Source organism: Orycteropus afer, unplaced genomic scaffold (assembly GCF_000298275.1).
Source record: "Orycteropus afer afer isolate SDZICR_OR568_19922 unplaced genomic scaffold, OryAfe1.0 scaffold00018, whole genome shotgun sequence".
Taxonomy (NCBI): Eukaryota; Metazoa; Chordata; class Mammalia; order Tubulidentata; family Orycteropodidae; genus Orycteropus; species Orycteropus afer.
The window spans coordinates 18,185,943-18,206,688 of NW_006921605.1; the positions used below are offsets into that span (position 1 = coordinate 18,185,943).

The 20,746-nt window shown below is 38.7% G+C and overlaps 1 protein-coding gene across 1 annotated transcript in view; it reads left to right on the forward strand.

The window, feature by feature from the left end:
• Positions 1–20,746, forward strand: part of SMURF2 (SMAD specific E3 ubiquitin protein ligase 2) — a 124,398-nt gene that overhangs the window by 53,086 nt on the left and 50,566 nt on the right. The window contains exons 3-4 of the mRNA XM_042783543.1: positions 7,098–7,151; positions 10,521–10,629. Coding sequence (XP_042639477.1) covers positions 7,098–7,151; positions 10,521–10,629 — 163 coding nt within the window. The remainder of the gene's footprint in view (positions 1–7,097; positions 7,152–10,520; positions 10,630–20,746) is intronic.

Consider the following 20,746-nt stretch of genomic DNA (forward strand, 5'->3'; position numbering starts at 1 on the left):
TCAGCTCCATGATGGGATCTACCACAAGCAGCTGAGTAGCTGCCTTTGGGATGTGGTCTGCTTTCTGTATATAAGGAGAAGCTTTGGGAATGGTCTCTAGCTTGTGGCACTCTTGAACCCTACATGTAACCATGTCATTGTTCAGCAGCCTGCCACGCTCTGCCGACCTGGGGACTTAACAATGGTAACATCGGGACTATGCCTTTTTACTTATTAACCTTGGGCTTGTCAGCCTCAGCAGCCGGCAGCTGTCTGAGTGAAGAAATGCCTCTAGTTCCAGTGGGCCGGGAGCTGGAGCCAGAGCTGGAAGGCCAAGGTTGAGGGGCTTTCACCCAGCTCCTAGGGCCTGGCACTTTGAACTCAGATGTAAAGCCTCCAAATTGTAAGAATAAACTCCTATTTGTTAAGGCCATCCCATTTGGTAGTATATTTCTTGTCAGAGCAGCACTAGGCAACCAGAACAGGAACCAAGTAATACGAAATCTTTAACAACTTTAATCTTTTCTCTGTTTATTGTGATGCTGCTCATTGGTCCAGTGTAAGGATTTTTGTTTTCTTTATGTTGAAATGTAAGCCATACTGTGGAGTGAAGTCTTTAAATCTTCATCAGTAAGTGCTTCAAGTCATCCTCACTTTGAGCAAACAAAGTTGTGTCATATGTGTGTATCGTAGGTTGTTAATGAGTCTTCCTCCAATCCTGATGCCATGTTCTTCACATAGTCCAGCTTCTTGGATTATTTGTTCAGCATACAGATTGAGTAAGTATGGTGAAGGAATACAACCTGACACACTCCCTTCCTGATTTTAAACCATAAAGTATTCCCGTGTTCTGTTTGAATGGCAGCCTCCTGGTCTATGTACAGGTTCCTGATGAGCACAATCAGGTGTTCTGGAATTCCCATTCTTCTTAATGTTGTCCATAATTTGTTACGATCCACATAGCAAATGCTTTTGGGTAGTCAGTAAAACACAAGTAAACATTTTTCTGGTATTCTTTGCTTTCAGTCAAGATCCAACTGACATCAGCAATGATATCCCTCATTTCGTTTTCTTTTCTGAAAACAGCTTGACGTTTTGGAAGTTCTCTGTCAACATACTACTGCAACCATTTTTGAATGATCTTCAACAAGATTTTATTTGCATGTGATATTAATGATATTGTTTGATAATTTCCACATTCTGTCAGATCACCTTTCTTTGGAATGAGTACAGATATGGATCTCTTCCAGTCATTTGGCCAGGTAACTCTTCTTCCAAATTTTTTGGCATAGACGAGTGTCTCCAGTGCAGCATCCATTTGTTGAAACTTCTCAGTGGGTATTCTGTCAATTCCTGGAGCCTTGTTCTTTGCCAATTTCTTTGGTGCAGCTTTGACTTCTTCCTTCAGTACTGTTGGTTTTTGATCATGTGCCACCTCCTGAAATGGATGAAGATTGACCAGTTCTTTTTGGTACAGTGACTGTGTATTCCTTCCATCTTCTTTTGATGTTTCCTGCATCATTCAATATTTTGCCCATAGAATCCTTTAGTATTGCAACTCGAGGCTTAAATTTTTCCTCCAGTTCTTTCAGCTTGAGAAATGCCAAGCATGTTCTTCCCTTTTGGTTTTCTAACGCCAGGTCTTTGCACATTCATTATAATAATTGACTTTGTCTTCTTGAGCTGCTCTTTGAAATCTTCTGTTCAGCTCTTTTGTCATTTCTTCCATTTGATTTAGCTGCTCTCCATTCAAGGGCAAGTTTCAGAATCTCTTCTGACATCCATTTTGGTCTTTTCTTCCTTTGCTGGCTTTTTAATGACCTTTTATTTTCTTTGTGGATGATATTCTTGATGTCATCCCACAATTCCTCTGGTTTTTGGTCATTAGTGTTCAGTGCATCAAATCTGTTCTTTAGATGGTCTCTAAATTCAGAAGGGATATAATAATCAAGGTCATATTTTGGCTCTTGTGGACTTAATTGTCTTCAGCTTCAGCTTGAACTTGCATGGGAGCAGTTGATGGTCTGTCACACAATCAGCTCCTGGCCTTGTTTTGGCTGAAGATACTGAGCTTCTTCATCGCCTCTTGTCACAGATGTACAGTCTGATTCCTGTGTACTCCATCTGTCAAAGTCCACATGTATAGCCCTCGTTTGTGTTGTTGGAGATAGGTATTTTCAATGAATAAATCTTGCAAAATTCTATCATGCGATCTCCAGCGTTATTCTATTGCCAAGGTCATATTTTCCAACTACCAGTGATTCTTCTTTGTTTCTCACTTTTGCATTCCAGTCACCAGTAATAATCAACACATCTTGATTTCATGTTTGGTCAATTTCAGACTGCAGAAGTTGGTAAAAATCTTCAGTTTCCTCATCTTTGGCTTTGGTGGTTGGTGCGTAAATTTGAATGATAGTAGTATTAACTGATTTTTTTTTGTAGGCCTGTGGATATTATCCTATCACTGACAGCACTGTACTTAGGATAGATCTTGAAACATTCTTTGTGACAATGAATGCCATGGCATTCCTCTTCAATTTGTCTTTCCTAGCATAGCAGATCTTATGGTTGTCTGATTCAGAATGGCCAAAACTGGTCCATTTCAGCCCACTAATGCCTAGGATATCAATCTTTATGTGTTTCATTTCACTTTTGAAAGCTTCCAATTTTTCTAGATTCATATTTCATACATTCCATGTTCCGATTATTAATGGATGTTTTCAGCTGTTTCTTCCCATTTTGAGTCATGCCACATCAGCAAATGGAGGTCCCAAAGGCTTTACTCCATCCTCGTCATTAAAATTGGCTCTACTCTGAGGAGGCAGCTCTTCCCCACTTGTATTTTGAGTGCCTTCTGACCTGAGGGGCTCATCTTCCAGCACTATCTCGGACAGTGTTTCAGGGCTGTTCATCAAATTTCCAGTAATATATTAGATAGTGTTTCTCTGCTTGTGTTAGGCTGGGTTCTCTAGAGAAGCACAACCAGTAAACCTTATATATACATATAGAGAAAGAGAAATTTATCTTAGGAAAATGGCTCACACACTTATGTTGTTGTTGTTATGTGCCGTCGAGTCGGCCCTGACTCATAGCGACCCCTCCTTGGGTTTCCGAGGCAGTATCACTATGAAGGTGGTGGTGTTGTTGTTATGTGCCGTCGAGTCAGCCCCGACTTACTACGGAGGTAGGATTGCCCAACCTTCCTTCCGAGGAGTGGCTGGTGGGTTTGAACCGCCAGCCTTCTGGTTAGCAGTCAGGTGCCTTAGGCACTGTGCTACCAGAGCTCCTCACACACTTATAGGAGCTGGCAAGTCCCAAGTTCTTGGATCAGACATCAAGCTGGAGGCTTTTCCCGACTCGCAACTGCAGGGGCTGACGAGCTCAAGGTTGGCAGGCAGCATACCAGCTGATGACTCCAACAAATGATGAATCCAAGATCTCCAGGCCGAATGGTGAATTGTTTGCTCACAGAAAATTGTAGTTAGCACAACAGGATCTTGATCCACAGAAGAGCGTCTCTTTTCCCAGGATGTCAATAAATACATTGGAAGCAGGCCATACCCCTAGGGAAACTCCCTTTTAATGGATTGGCTCTCAAAACATATACATCTGATCCCATCATGGGAATAACCCACATCACAATTGCTTAAACCATACAGAATTGTGGTCCAGCCAAGTTGACACACAACTCCAACTATCACACTGTTATTCATAAGGTTTTCACAGGCCAGTCCTTTGAGAAGTGGATGGCCCCTTCCTTTTTCCGAGTTTGTCTTAGTCTGGAAGCTCCAGTGAAACCTGCCCAGCATGGGTGACCTTGCTGGTATTTGAGATACTGGTGGCATAGCCTCCAGCCTCATAGCATCACGCAAGCCATCACAGTACGACAAACTGACAGACAAGTGCTGGGTGATCAAAGTAGTCTAGTAAAATTCATCTATTGCAGAACTACAAGCTGTTGGAGATACTGTCCTTTTTGTATTCTGTACCAGTGGTCCTGTGCTGTTATCTGTTAGTTGCTGTCAATTTGGTGCCAACTCATGGCAGCATTATATATAACAGATCAAAATGTTTGTTCCTGTGCCATCTTCATGATTGTTGTTGTGTTTGAGTTCATTTTTGCAGCTTTTGTGTAGTGCCTTCCAACCTTGGAGGCACATCTTCCAGCACTTTATCAGACAATTCTGTTGTGTTCCATAAGGTTTTCATTTGGCTAATTTTCAGAAATAGATTTCCAGGGCTTTCTTCCTATCTGTCTCAGTCTGGAAGCTCCACTAAAACTTGCCCACCATAGGTGACCCCGCTGATAATTTGAAATACCAGCGGCGTAGTTTCTAGCATTATAACAACACACAAGCCACCACAGTACAACAAACTGACATATGGGTGGTGGACTGTATTTGTAGTTAGTTACCATTAATGAGTAATGACTCATGACTGCTAAATATCTGAAATCCAGGGTAGTGCTTTATTATAAAAATTGATGAACACTCATTGAATTAGATTTTTAAGATATGTACATATTTCCGTATATATCACCTCAGTAAAAAGCTTAGTAAACATTAGATACTGAAACAGTGATCTGTCTAGGAGAAAGTCCACATGACTTAGCCTTGTTCTGGCCTCATCCACCTTACCATATTTCTCTCCTGCAATTCGCTTCCTTAGGAGCTCTGGTAGCATTGTTGTTGTTATGTGCCGTCGAGTGGGCCCCGACTCATAGCGACCCCTCCTTGGGTTTTCGAGGCAGTATCACTACGGAAGTAGGATTGCCCAACCTTCCTTCCGAGGAGTGGCTGGTGGGTTTGAACCGCCAGCCATCTGGTTAGCAGTCAAGTGCTTTAGCCACTATGCTACCAGAGCTCCTTCTGGTAGCATAGTGCCTAAGATACTTGACTGGTAACCAGAAGACTGGTGTTTCAAACCCACCAGCCACTCCTTGGAAGGAAGATGGGGCAAACTACTTCCATAGTGATAACTGCCTTAGAAACCCAAAGAGAGGTCTCTATGAGTCGGGTCCGACTCGATGGCACATAACAACAACAATTCCCTTACTTTAGCCCAGTGTTTTGCAACAGTATTTTTTTTTTTTTTTTAATCTATTTCCCTTAGTAAACATTTAGAAAACAAAAATGAAACTTCTCTACATTGCCATCTTTCCCCACACCCCAGGGTTCCCAATCATGGCTCTACTTTCTATAGTTTCTGTTACAAAAAATGAGTGTCATTTTCTTTTGTAAAGTTACAATATTGTATCGGCATTCCCCATAATAATCTGATATAGACCTCCCTAGTTGAGAATTTATGATGAAACAATCAGGGATTTGTCATATTGAAATTCAGTATCATTTATTTTCTAAGTAAGCTCTTATAATTGGTACTGAGGATTGAAAGACTGTGAGGTTTCAGTCCTCACAGTACATGCCCCAGAAATCAACAGTGTAGGAAAGGCACCACGGGGTGAAAATGATTTTTAATTTTTATGATTCTCAGGTAATGGTTGAAAATCTTCCTTTTAGAAATTAAAAAAAAAAAAGTTACAAATAAGAGTTTTTGCTTCCATTCAGTTTATATGATGTTAACAAAAGTTTGGGGGAGGAGTTCCTCTAAATCAAGTTTATGATTTGATATTCTTAGTTATGACTCTCGTTTGCATGATTGACTTTTTATGTTTTTTAAAACAAAACTTTTTATAAGACAGCTTAAGGGACTCAAAACCCATCACCATAGTTAATTCTAAGTCATAACAACCTGTAGGACAGAGTAGAATTGCCCCATAGGGTTTCTGAGGCTGATATCTTTACAGAAGCTGACTGCCACATCTTTGGCCCACAGAGTGGCTGGTAGATTTGAACAACAGACTTTTTGATTAGCAGCCGCCAAGCACTTACCTATTGTGTCACCAGGGCTCCGTAAAGGGACTCTGTTGTTGTTAGGTGCTTTTGAGTTGGTTCCGACTCAGTGTGACCCTATGTACAACAGAGCACACACTGAGTGGTCCTGCGTCATCTTCATAAGCATTGTTTGAGCTCATTGTAGCCACTGTATTAATTTTTTTGAGGGTCTTCCTCTTTTGGGCTGACCCTGTACTTTAGCATGATGTCCTTCTCCACAGACTGTTTCTCCTGATAACATGTCCGAAGTACATGAGATGAAGTCTTACCATCCTTGCTTCTAAGGAGTATTTGTGTTGTTTTTCTTCCAAGACAGATTTGTTCGTTCTTCTGGTAGACCATGGTAGATTCAGTATTCTTCTAGGACTAGTAAATCAGAAGCTTGTGCGTACTTAATAATTTTATTGATGGTTTCAGTCTTCAAAATGATTTTTATTTGAACTTTTAAAGTGATTAATTATATTTAGGCATATTCTTAAGATTTGTTATGTTAAATAAGCTTTTATATACCAATCTTCCAGTAATTGTGAACTAATCAAGTATACCATTTGAACTATGAGTAGATGTTCGTAGAAATTAACCAAACATTACATTCATAGATATTTGTAAATTAAATATGTGACAGTTTTTTCCCTTTACTGGTATCCAGTTTGAATAAAAGAAGTTTAAGGTAATGACTTTTCTTATAAGTGTAACTTTTTTATTGACCTGTAATTCACCTATAATAAAATTCACCTTCGCAGTTCAGTGTTGTTTAGTATGTTGACAAGGTTGTGCAGCCATCACTTTATAATGCAGGATAATCCAGAAAATGTGGACTGGGGATATCTAGCTTTAATATATTAACTTAGTTTTTTATGGTCATAGTGGGGCTTCTTGTCGTTGAGCTGCGATTTAGGGGAAGGGAATTTATCTCTCCTGTAATTTTTTATGGCGTTTAAATGGAGATGAAATACTAGAAAGTTATTTTTTAAAATCTTACCTATATCAGGAAAGCTTTAATTTATCTTACTTATGAATTTTCTTCTCTTCAGCTGTTAGTGGTGATCATGGTAAAAGTTATGTCCACTGGTCCAGCTATTTTGGATGCTGGTCTTCAATAAAAGTTTGTGATCATATTTCAGAGATTAACTATAGTTAGTGCTTAATTTTTCACTGCTATTTTCAGTGTTTTAAAATGAAATTTGTTAATGCAATTTTAACATTTTAATTTTTCCTATGTATTTTTTTTCTTTATAGTACTCTGTGCAAAAAACCTGGTGAAAAAGGATTTTTTCCGTAAGTAAATTAACTTTAAATATAAATCTTCTATATTCTGCATATATGTATATATTATATATTTATAAACCTTTCAAAGTTGTCTGGTTAGGGATTTCTCTGTTCAGAAGTATATACAGCATTATTTTATGAATGCTTTAGTTCAAAGCCATTTGGCTTCATCTTTTTTTAAAGGATTTTGTGCTTTTAAGTTTATCCCCTTTCCTTTTATCTACCTTTCTTTCCCAGCATATTTATTGTGGAATGTATGTATGAGTGTAAGCAGGTGTGTATATATACAGACGTGTAATGTATACTGAAGTGTATATACTACTAGATTTCTAGGAAAATTATTTTGTTAACACCTTTTTTTTAAAAAAACATTTCATAGGAAATGTTACTCACACATTTAGGATTCCTGGGAAGGTAGAGAAATCGTCGAGCCTGCTTAAAATTTCCAGAGTGTAGGAAAGAAAACTGCCTTATTTGATTGTAGGTGGTCTCGTGTCCGAAACTCCAAAGCAGACGTTGGGTTCTCGTGTTTGCAGACTTGTCAATCTGTTACAAAATTTTTGGTGGCTTTTTTAGGATTACATCTCATGAGAGAGGATTGGGAAGTACTCCTCACATGTGTTTAAAATCTTTACCCTATAATATCATACTTTACAATTCCTTTAAATTACGGCATAAAAACGATGTAATTTTCAGTAAACAAAACAAAACGCTTAAGCCGATTTTCATATGACATTTGGTAAATTTAAGTACCTGATTAAAAGAAATAATAAGCTCTTGATATAGTTTTAAATCATAATTCATTCCACTTGAAGGTTCATTACTTCCAGTCTTTCTAGAGAAGAACCTGAAATAAAGAGTATAACAGTTGTATAACATTATATAAATTTTGATGGTATCTGTGCTTATATGGGAAAGCAGTTAATTAGGATAATTTGGAACATAGTTAAGAAGAAAGTTATAAGCAGTCCTCACTTGACATACTGCCACATATCACAGAGAGCCCAGTGGCCACAGAACTTTTCTCTCCTGCCACCAATTCATGTCACCTCTTGCAGACTGTTGCTGAACTATACCTACCTGTCCCTTGCCCCTAATAAGCAAGGAGTACTTTTCTTAACCCTCCTCAAGGTTGATCTGAGATAAGATTTATCCTAATGGACTGGAAAAGGGCAAATAGGACTGAGCACGTAGGTGATGTGGAGAAAAGGGAGGAAAGTGAGGAAAATACACTTCACAGCTGCTTCTATTCCGTCCGAGACTTCTGCTCGCCTTCTGGCTCCAGCCCTGGATACAGTCTTGAGTTTTGTTTTTCAGTCTTCCTTCCCAAATTCTTTACCTTCCACCAGAACTCACAGACACACTTTCTCCAATAAAATATCAAGGTATTTTTGTCTTAGTTTGCCTAGGAAATGTAGAGGAATCTTACTTTAGTTCTTTGTAGATTAGAACCCATTATCGTTGACAAAATTTTTCTTTCCATTTTTAAAGAGTAGGTGAAAAAGAAATGAGAAGGAGATCTTATCCCTCTTTCAGGAGTGTAGGTAGTAAAAATTGATAAAAATTCTTGACTTGTGACCCTGCTTCAAGAATAAGAAAATTAGGAAAAACTGTGTGAGTTATCTTTAAGTGCAGAATGGAAGAAACACTTGAAGACCCTGGAAAGGGCGATGGGAAAGCCAGTCTTCAGACTTCATAAGGGAGTCAGCCAGGGATGGACGGATGCCCCAAGTTCACAAAGGCAAAGGTCTCACATCCCCACACGTGAGGTTGCCTACATTAATTTTGGAGAAAGAACTATGTAAGATAATAGTGTGTAAATCCTCAAAATTTGTTTGAGAGTGTGTGTGTTTATTGATTAGAGTACAGGTATCATTGATAGTAAAATATAGTTAAGATTTAAATTGTGTTGAGTGAGATAAGTAAATTTTGATATGAAGCATGACTGTAGAGTGATGAAATAGTGTTTTTTTAAACTACAGGGAAAAAAATGTATTGCTGTGTGTTGTCTTTTGTAGAGTAATTTGTGAGACAGTATTCTTTATTCCAAGGTACTGGAATAAACTGTTACTGAGTAAACTGTAATAGTTACTGTTGGCTTTTAAAAATAAGTTACTTTCATGCCCATGGCATTTTTAAAACAGATAAAACCAAACTTAATGCCTTCAGAACAGTTCTCACTCATACTGTCTCCCATTGGGTTTCCAAGGCTGTAAATCTTTACAGAAGCAGACTGCTTCATCTAACCTTCTGGTTTACAGTCAAATGTTGCAGTCAAATGCCTTAACCACTACACCACCAGAGCTCTGAATTTTCAGACATATAGCAACATGTAAAGAAGTTTACAGTGAACATACCTATATACCCACCATCTAGATTCTGCCATTGACTTTATCACTTATATTACTCATTTATCCATTATCTGTGGGGGTTTTTAGAATGTTTTCATCAGTAACTTTTTTTTCCCTCTTTCATCTATGTAACATTTAACTAAAAGGTTTATGTTTAAAATACCATTTTAAGGTATTATATAGGATCTAAATCAAAGTCATTCAGAACCCAACGGAGTTGGCTGAATTTCTTCCCTCCTTAAAAAATAAAATGTTATTTTCTCTGAAAAGTAACTCATTTGGGGGTATTCTGTTTTTTTTTTTTTTTTAATTAAATGGTTTGTTTCGTAATTACTTGGAGCCCACCAGGTACAGTTGTGTAGTGGAGAAGTTCTTCAACTTTGGCTGTTACATATGGCTCAAAATGATGGGAGAATTGAGAAATTTCTAAAAATACAGAAAATGCTTTGCCCACTTTATATTTACCACTAGAGGTCTCACTGGCCTCCGAAAACCTGACAGTTTTTGACGACAGTAGAATAAGTTAGTTCTCAAGTTAAATTTTTGTAGAATAATATGATTGGGCTAAGTTGAACCTAGGTATTGTTAGCTAAGGCATAGAGCTAGTGTTTTGGTTTGTTGTGTTATTTAACAGAAGAGAAACATTGGAGGGTAAGACTCAGACTTAAGTTAAGGATCTGGAAGCCACCCATAGAGGTTTTGTTTGTAAAAAGATGTTTTTCTTAGTCCTTAACTCATTAATAGTTGAATAATACCTGAAGAGAAAGCTAGAAGTGTGGCTTTTGTGTTTGCTTACAAAAATACATTTATGTTTGTTTATTTATATAATAGAATCAAAAGAACGAGATAAAATATTTCCTCCTAAGAGGCATCTACTTTCATTTGTGGTTCTATTAAACATTTTAAAAAGAATTAAAGAACAGAGTTATCTTTTGTTTGATAACAAACGGTAAACTTACAGTAATTAATCTTCTATTTGCATGTCAAAATATTCTGTAATTAAGAAAAGTCTTGCCCTTTTTCACAGGACTTCCTGATCCATTTGCTAAGGTGGTGGTTGATGGATCTGGGCAGTGCCATTCTACAGATACTGTGAAGAATACACTCGATCCAAAGTGGAATCAGCATTATGACCTGTAGGTTTAAATGATTATTTTGAAATGAATGTAGAATTGATATTCTTTGATTTAATCTTTGAAAGTATAGTCATTGACAGTAATCTGACTTTGATCTGTGGTATAACTTGGTCTCCACAGAAGAGGTAGAAAACCCAATGGGAAGGTACTTTCGCTTCTAGACGGCTAGTTTTTGAAAATGAGGTACCCTTAATAAGCTTATGAAGAACAAATTGAAACTTGCTCCTAGTGTAAAGTCACCCCCATACCCTTTTAAATAAAGGTATTAATTTACTCTAAGCCACTTAAAGGTGTGAAATTGGAAATCAGAATTGGGTGTACTCATAGACATTCTCTTTGTTTCTATGTGGATGGTTTCTTTTAAAAATATTTTATTTTAATCACAGTAGTGTATCAAAGGAGTCTTGATGGCACAATGGTAAAGTGTGTGGCTGCTAAGCACAGGTCAGTGGTTTGAGCCCACCAGCTGCTCTTTATGAAAAAAGACCTGGTGATCTGCCTCCATAAAAATTTCAGCCCAGGAAACCCTATGGGGAAGTTTTGCTCTTTCCTGTAGGCTTGCTGTGAGTTGGATTTGTCTGGATAGCACACAATAACAACAGTACCTTTTAGTCAAGAAAATGTTTACACACACAGAATGAAACACTCTTTGAAGTTTACTAGGGATTGGAGGGGGAAGGAGGGTAAATCACTAACTAGAAAGAAGGTAGACACATTTTAACTTGGGTGAAGGGAAAGGCAATGTCCAGTAAGAGAGAGGTCAGCACAAAATGATCAAGGCAAAAGAAGACACTGGAAGGAGCATAATAGTTAAAGGCAACAGAAGTAACTACTATTGCATACCCAATCCTACAGTAACAATACTGACAGTAATCTATGAGTAGATACGTGGACACTCAAGCTGAACAGGAGTAGGAAGGCAAATGGACTACACTCACGAACATATGTAGGTTTGACAAAGGATATTTCTTCATATGTATTTACATGTGCTGCAGATAGATCCATGAATATAGTAGAGCATATTGGGGAGGAGGGGCGCAATTCTTAGCTGTAACTAAATACCTTGAAGGAATGAATCCCTGAACAGATCATAGTCTCAAGGGACACTGAAGTCAATTGGCATAACATAATCCATAAAGACAGTGTTCTACATCCTACTTGGATGAGTAGTGACTGGGGTCTTAAAAGTTTGTGAGAAGCTATCTAAGGTGCAATTATTGGTCTCTCCCCATCTGGAGCATAGAGTGAAGAAAATCAAAGACTCAAGGAAACCCCAGCCTCCACGACCGTGAGACCAGAAGAATTAGATGGTGCCCAGTGACTACTACTGACTGCTCTGAAAGGGATTATAATAAGATCCTGGATAGAGTGGGAGAAAATTCTGGAACAAAACTTAACTATTAAAAGACTAGGCTTTCTGGTCTGATAGTAGAGATTGGTGGAATCCTCGAAACCGTGACCCTTAGATACCTTTTAGACCTAGAACTTAACTTATGCCCCGGCTCAACTTTCAGCCAAATTATAGGCCTATAAGGTGAACACGAGGAGCTCTGGTGGTATGGTGCCTAAGGCACTTGACTGCTAACCAGAAGGCTAGTGGTTCAAACCCACCAGCCACTCCTCGGAAGGAAAATTGGGCAATCTACTTCCATAGAGATACTGCCTAGGAAACTCAAGGAGGGGTCGCTATGAGTTGGGTCTGACTCGACGGCACATTAACAACAACAACAACAACAACAACAACAAGGTGAATACTAACACTAGGGAAGTGTGGTAGTTAAAATTGTGTGTCAACTTGGCTGGGCCTAGTTGAGTGGCTAGGCAGCTGGTGATGAGACTGGCAGTCACCTCCATGGTGGGATCTACTACAATCAGCTGAGTAGCTGCTTTAGGGGTGTGGTCTGCTTCCTGTATATAAGAAGCAGCTTTGGGAATGGTCTCTAGCTTTTTGGCACATTTGAGTCTTCATTCAGTAGCCTGCCATGCTCTGCTGGTCTTGGGACTTTTTCAGTAGATTTGAATTAATGGCCTGCCGTGTGGTCTGGTATCATCGGGACTGTGCCTTTTCACTTGTCTGCCTTGGATTTGTCAGCCTCAGCAGCCAGCGGCTGCCTGAGTGAAGAAAGCCTCCAGCTTTAGTAGGCCCAGAGGCAGAGTGAAAGCCCAAGATTGAGGGGCTTTCACCCAGTCCCAGCGTCCAGAAGAAAAGAAAAAACTCCTGTCTGTTAAAGCCATCCCATTTGTGATGTACTTCTGTTAGAGTGGCACCAGGTAACCAAAACAGGAGGTATGCACTCCCTAAAACAATCAAGTATCGAAAGGACTGAGTATGTCCAGGGATAAAGTTCAGAAGACAGGAAGGGATAGGAAAGAAGGATGAATGGAAATGGTAAACACAGGGAGGAAGTGGGAAGAATAATGTTATATTTTGTAGTTTGTAGGTGGCATAGTGCCTAAGGCATTAGACTACTAACCAGAAGGCTTGCGGTTCAAACCCACCAGCCACTCCTCAGAAGGCAGGTTGGACAATATACTTTCATAGTGATAGTGCCTCAGAAACCCAAGGAGGGGTTGCTCTGAGTCAGACCCGACTCGATGGCAGTGTGTTTGGTTTTGGTTTGAATCAGTGTCATGAAACAAAGTATTTATGAATTTTTTAATGGAAAACTAATTTTCCATGTAAAGTTTCACCCAAATCACAATAAAAAGTTAAGCAACAGTGTCTTTTATAAAAAAGCAAATGGTAGTATAAAGCTTTGAGTGAAAAATAGCAGACTTTATCCATTCTCATTTCTGATTCCCAGTCTCAGTATAACTGCTTTCAATAACTTTGGCTGTTTATTCTGGTACTTTTTATTTTTAGATACCATTCTTATTTTATAGCTTTTTGTTTTATTTTTATTTTTAGATGTTTTTTAAAAAATTTTATTGTAAGATATACACACACATACACACACACATACATAAACGTTTGCCATTTCAGCTATTTTCAAGTGTGCAGTTCAGTGACATTAATTACGTTCATCATGTGTAACCATCACCACTATCCATTTCCCAAATTTTTTTTCTTCAGCCTTAAACAGAAACTCTATATCCCTTTAACAGTAACTATGCATTCCTCAACTCCCCTCAGCCCCTGGAAACCACTAATCTACTTTGGTTTATATGCATTTGGCTGTTCTACATATTTCATGCAAAGTATTGTTAAGTCAGTTACCACACATTTATCTACTCTCCAGCTTTTACCATCTTGACCTCATCTCTAACATTATGAACATGTTAATCATCCTGATATGCTGACTTCCCAAGTCTCCAGCCTTTTAAGCTTCATTGCCACTTCACAATCTTCATGAACCTTAACTTCTCAAAATGCTCCTCTTGATTTTGTCTATAAATGCTGAACTTAGATTTCCCATCAGAACCTCCATTCTTGACATCTCATCTACTTATTTCCAGACCATTAGTTCTAGAACTACTGTAGAATCTGCAGCTCACCCTAGATTCTGGTCAGTTATTTGATTTTGACCTTCTAAACCACATATGAATAAGTATCATGTCTCCGCTGTGACATTAAAATACCTGAAGACAAGTAAGTACAATTTTTTTTTTTTTAAATCCTACATAAATGCCTTTGTACTAAAGGCAGTGCTTCAAAATGACCTCCTATACCTTTTTTGTTTTTATTTTTAATTTTCTTTAAGCCTTTTTAAGATGGTGGTTGTCTTTGATCCCAGACTCTTACTGCAAGTCACTATTAGGCTCCATGTTCTGTTAATAATTTTGCCTAAGTACAATTATTTTGTGTATTCTCCTTTAGTGCTGTGGCTCAGTAACTACTAGTTAACTTAATGAACAAATAGGTACTGAAAAGCTCCAGGAGAAGGTCTTGTCTATTCAGCTTCTGTCTCCTCGCTCCTTAGTGACCTCTATGTAGCTTTGCATCAGTGTTCCCCCATCTCTACTCTGCTCTATTTGTTTAGTCTCTTGTAGCTCAAAGGAGATTGGTTCAAGATACATTGTATCCTGATTCTGTCTCATTAATATAACAAAGACAACCCATCCCCAAATTACTATAACCACATGCATAGAGGTTAAGATTTGGTGACATATTTTTTAGGGACATCATCCTTAGAAAATCCATAACAGTATCCTTAGAAAAAAATGAATATCCTCTGCTATGCCACATTTGACCCATGGACTGTAGTTGAGTGACCCTTGCCTTACACTGTTAACCAGTTTCCTTGCTTTTCTAGCCTTCTACAGTTTTTCTCAACACAGCAGCTAGAGTGATCCTGCTAAAACATCTTTAAAATCATGGTTTACAAGGCCCTTCATGGTTTGTCTCCTGTATTGGTTAGAGCAGACTAACTGCTGTAATTATCATTGTTAGCTGCTCTTGAATTGGCCTACCATGTACAATGGGACTGGACTGTGGTGACATATAATATAAACATAAAGTTTGTTTGGTAGGGGGGATACTGTCACACAGTCTTTCAGGGACCTAGGCTGACAGAAGTGCCTCCATTTTCAGTGTGTGTTCTTAAGCTTATTGTAGGCACTGATATCCAGCCTCCTGGCAGAGAAGAAAAAGAGAGGGATATTTTTAGGATGGACTAGGTCTGGTAGTGACATACATCATTAGTCATGTCCATTGGCCAGAAAGAATTCTTGTTATGGGCAGTTAGGAAACATAGTGTATGCCCAAGAGAAGAAGAACATGCTTGAACTACTGGTCAGTCTTTGCCAAAGCTCTCTGTCACCTCTAACTTCACCCACTGGTTTTCTCCATATGCTGCACTTACACACCAACCTCCTTGATCTTCCTTGAATAGGTCAAGCTCATGCGTGCTTCAGGTACTTATTGTTCCCTCTGCTTAGAATGTTCTCCTTGATAACTGCGTAGTTTGCTCTGTTACTCCTGTATTAATTTTCTATTGCCATGTAAAAAATTAAAGAGCTCCGGTGGTGCTATGGTAAGGCATTCAGCTAACCAGAATGTTGGCAGTTCAAATCCACCGGCTGCTCCATGGGAGAAAGATGAGGTAGTCTATTTCTGTAAAGATTTATAGTCTTGGGAACTGGTAGGGCAGTTCTACCCTTTCCTATAGGGTTGCAATGAGTCAAAATCGATGTGGTGGGAGTGAGTTTTGGTTTTGGTGGTATAGCCAATTACTACAAAGTTAGCAGCTTACATTTGTTATCTCACAGTTTTCTGTAAATCGGTAGTCCAGGCACAGCTTATCTAGGTCCTCTGCGCAGAATCTCTCCAGGCTGCAGTCTCATCAGAAGCTGACCGGGAAAATACCTGCTTCCAGGCTTCCCCAGGTTATTGACATTTCATTGCGGTTATAGGACTGAGGCCCCCATTTCCTTGCTGGCTGTCGGCTAGGGGGTTGTTCTCAGTTTCTAGAGGCCACCTGCAGTTTCTTGCTATGTGGGCTTCTCCATAGGTTCTTCATAACATGGTCACTTGCTGCTTCAAGGCCAGCAATGAGTCTCTCCAGTCAACTGAGATGGAGCCTTGTCTAACATAACATCATCATGGGAATGATGACCTATTACCCTTGCCATATTCTTCTGATTACAAGCAAGTCACAGGTTCTGCAAGTATGTCACTTATTGTGGGTCACCTTATAATGTATCCATCATGAGATCTTGTTGACACATCACCATTTTTATTGAAACCTTCCTTCACCAACTAACTATACAAAATAGCAGAGCTTTTCCTGTGCCTCTTTCTGTCCCACTTAATTTGTCTCCATAGCACTTACCACTGTCTGACATACTCCTTTTTGTATCCTCAGTGCCTGGAACAGTGCTTGGTACATAGTAGGTGATCAGGTAACACTTGTTGAATGAATGAAAGAGCCAGATAAAGAAAAAATGTTGGAAATACTTTGAGTGGGAATTGAGGGAAGAAATGAGAAGGGACAGAATGTTGTGTGAGGATAAACCAAACACATTAAAACTTAATTTTTTTAGTTCATAAAGGTTAAGGGCCTGAGGGTCATGGGTAAAAACTCTCTTTTAAGAACTCTCTATATGGGATCAAATGACAACAGTAACTTGTAAGATTAGATAGGAAACTTAGAGGGCAGTGAATTTATGTAATTGGGGGAGGAACAGTTCAGAGAAGGAGAATGTGAATGGTTGCATAAGGGAAAAGTGTGATCAGTGTCATTGAATTGCATGTTGAAATTGTATGTGTTCTGTGTATATTCTCAACAACAAAAAATAAAACAAAATGTAGTAATACTCTGTGTGGAATGAGATACAGATTTGCCTCTGACACATTGTAAACTGCTTGAATGAAGGGCATTGTAAAGAACTTTAAGTAAATGTAGTTTAATTGAGTATTATTTTAGTGCATTATTTTCATAAACAGTGTTAATAAGAATTAGAATAATAGGTCACAAAATTTGTTCATGATAAAAACTAGCTACTATGAAAAATCCATCCTATACTTAACTACTGTTCCTTAAAATAGGTGACAAGGAGACAACTGTGCCTATTCACTTTCTGTTTGAAGCCCTACTAAGTCATTTTGAGGGAGCTCTGGTAGCATAGTGGCTAAGGCACTTCACTGCTAACCAGAAGGCTGACGGTTCAAACCCACCAGCCACTCCCCAGAAGGAAGATGGGACAATCTACTTCCATAGTGATACTGCGTCGGAAACCCATTGAGGGGTCGCTATGAGTCAGGTCCAACTCGACAGCACATAACAACAACAACAACAGGGCATTTTGATGGTCTGTTCTGTGAACACTGTTTCTGCTCACATTATTTAAATGTTTTCTGGTTTACAGCTATTTGTGCTAAGCAGAAGTTAATGAGTAATACATTTAAACATTAAAGAAATGAATTATGTAGTTTTGACTTTATGAAATTATTTACAAATCTTAGTTGATTTTTTTTATTCTTAATCTTCAGAAAGCAGTCATATTTAGTTAAAAAGGTATGAAAGTGCTTGTTGTTGTTGTTGTTATGTGCCGTCGAGTCAGCCCCGACTCATAGCGACCCCTCCTTGGGTTTCCGAGGCAGTATCACTACGGAAGTAGATTGCCCCATCTTCCTTCCGAGGAGTGTCTAGTGGGTTTGAACCGCCAGCCTTCTGGTTACTGTACCACTAATCCATCATTCTGTGGGGACAGTAGTCTCTGACTTTGACCATTTAAGATTCCATGGAAATGGCCTGCATGGGGGGGCGAAGCACATGGTGCATAAGTGTGCAAGCCTTCTTATGCTGTGACCGGGGAATATGGGGAATCTAAAATTCTCAAAGAACAGCAAGAAAATTAATTTTCAGGAAACGTAAGGATAATTTTGTGGTAACTCCTTTTGCTGAGAACAAGTGGCTATCTATGGTGTTGAAGTAAGATTGCTTTAAGATGGGTGTACGTTTTAAAGGGAAAAATAAGAGCATTAGTAAAAATGTAAGATTTTAAGTCAGAAATGTAAGAATTAAACAGTACATGCTTGTAGTATCCCTAATGCCATCTTCAGATCTAATAAAGCTCTGATTTTTGTGTATAATGCAAAAAAAAAAAAAAATTGTGATATGATAAAATCACAAACTATTCATGTTTTCAGGGAAATTTTCCTGCCCCCAAATAATCTTCAAGTGTAGTTGGTATGTAGTAAATATTTGCTGAATGTTATATTTTTCCAGAAATTATATATATTGTCTCACTGCTTAAAAGTGTACTATTTAGAAACTTAATTTTGGTCAACTGGCCATCCTCTTTTTACATACCTCTGAGGCAATTAAAAGTTTATATTAGTTTAGTTAGATCCTTTTAGTTCTGTATTTGTGATTATTCACACTAAAGAGGTGGGAGTTTTAATTAAAAGTAGAAAGGAAAGTCCGGTAGAGCCTGGTGGAACCACTGAGACTATGGCCCCTTGCTGCCCTTCAGGTCTGGAATTGAACCCACACCTGTGGTTTCCAGCCAAACACAATACAGGCATATGAGTTGAACATTTACTTCAAGTAGATACACTCTTTGGAAAGAAAAATCATGGGAGAAAGAAGGGCTGCTTATGCATAGGGAGACAGCTCAGGGGGCAGGAGTGTATGGAGGGATGGATACTGGGAAGAGGTAACTATGGGGACATTGCATTGTGGTAAACTATGGTCAGTGACGTGAGACAAAGTATATGTAGACTACTGTATGGAAAGTGAATTTGCTCTGTAAATCTTCACCCAAATCACAATAAAAAAAAAAAAAAAAAGTGGAAAGGAAGATGTTATTCTTGTATTGGAATCTGGTAGGAAAGAGTTTTAAGACGGTATATAGTTAAGGAGTTTTGCATGGTTGGGAATTGTTTCAGGATGCTAATAGCCTGAAGGAGCTCTGGTAGCGTAGTGCCTAAGGCATTTGACTGTTAACCAGAAGGCTGGCGGTTCAAACCCACCAGGCACTGCTGGGAAGGAAGACTGGGCAATCTACTTCCACAGTGATACTGCCTTGGAAACCCAAGGAGGGGTCGCTACAAGTCGGATGCGACTCGACGGCAGTGAGTTTGGTTAAAAAACTGTAAGCCAGATAGGACAATTTTACTGAGTCTTCCCTTTCCCATCCACCATACACCAGTGCTGCTTGAGAAACTACTCAGACCAGTTACACCTTTCCACTCTGCCTAGGACTGATGGTATGAAGTAGAAAGAGGGAGGAAAAAATAGACAGGTTAACAATCTTGGGCTGTTTTCCAAAGTTGAGTTTAAAAGAAAATACACTGAAAACCCATTGCTTTTGTGTGGTTTCTTGGATAGTATTTCTTGGAAACCTAGATGATTCTCATTTTAGTCTTTATATGCTGCTAGGGCCTTTGATTACCATTTGTATAATTTCTCCGTAATATGTTACAGTGGGGGAAGAACAGAGTGGAGTGGGTTATGGTAGAAACTTTAACTTTGGTAGCATTCTCTGCTTTTGTAAATCGTACAGTCTCTTAAACAAATGATACACTCTGTAGATCTATGAGTTTGTCTTTGGAACTACTAAGTTAGTTTGAAATAGCTTGATGACAACTAGTATAGTCAAAGAAAGTCCTAGTTTCTTAAACTCTGGAAGTAAACAGGCTTGCCCAAACTAATGAAGTGTTCTAGGAACTCCGCTTTTCCTGCTGTTTTAGCAGGGGTTCTCTCTTCAGTTAAAAGGGCTTCAGAGCAGGATAAGAATGTACTCTTAGCTCAGGTGTGAACTTGGATACATTGTCCTGGAGAAATGTTTCTTTTGCTTAGTTTTGATTCTGTAGTGTTAGGATGCTATGGTTCTGACCCATAGTCTTGTACAATATTGTTTCCATGGGAAAACAGATTCTGTAGTTCCAAAACAATTGATTTTGTAAAGCTATTTTGGGAACATGATCTCTTTGTGAATGGCAGTAGTCTCTAGTTGTATGATTTTGCATAAACTGGCCTTGAATGGTTTTTCTTCAAATACTCGTAATTGTAGGCTTTTCTTACTATTTTTAATTAAGATGGAGTTCACATAGCATAAAATAAGCATTTTAAAGTGAAGAATAGTTCAGTAACCTTTAGTACATTCACAGTGTTGTGCAGCCACCACTTCCATCTAGTTTGAAAACATTTTCATCACCCCAAAAGGAAATTCTGACTTAAGCAGTTGCTCCCAGTCTCCACCTCCCCTCCTGCAACTTGGCATCCACTGTCTGCTTTCTGTCCCTATGAATTTACCTATTCTGACTGTTTTCATATAAGAGGAATGGTACAGTATGTGACTTTTTGTATCTAGCTTCTTTCATTTAGCATAGTGTTTTTGTAGCATGTATGAGTACTTCATTCCTTTTTATAACTGAATGTATACATATCCTTTGTGTATATGCAATAATTTATCTATGCATACATTGATGGCCAGTCAGGTTGTTTCTGCCTTTTGGCTGTGGGGAGTAGTGCTGCTATGAACACGAGTGTACACGTACTTGTTTGAGTACCTAAGAGAATTGCTGAGCCATATGGTAATTCTATGCTTAACTTTTTGAGGAACTGCCAAACTTTTTTCCACAGCATTTTATATTTCCACCAGCAGTGTATGAGAGTTTCAAATCTACATCCTTTCCTTACTCTTGTTATTCTCCACCTTTTTTTTTTTT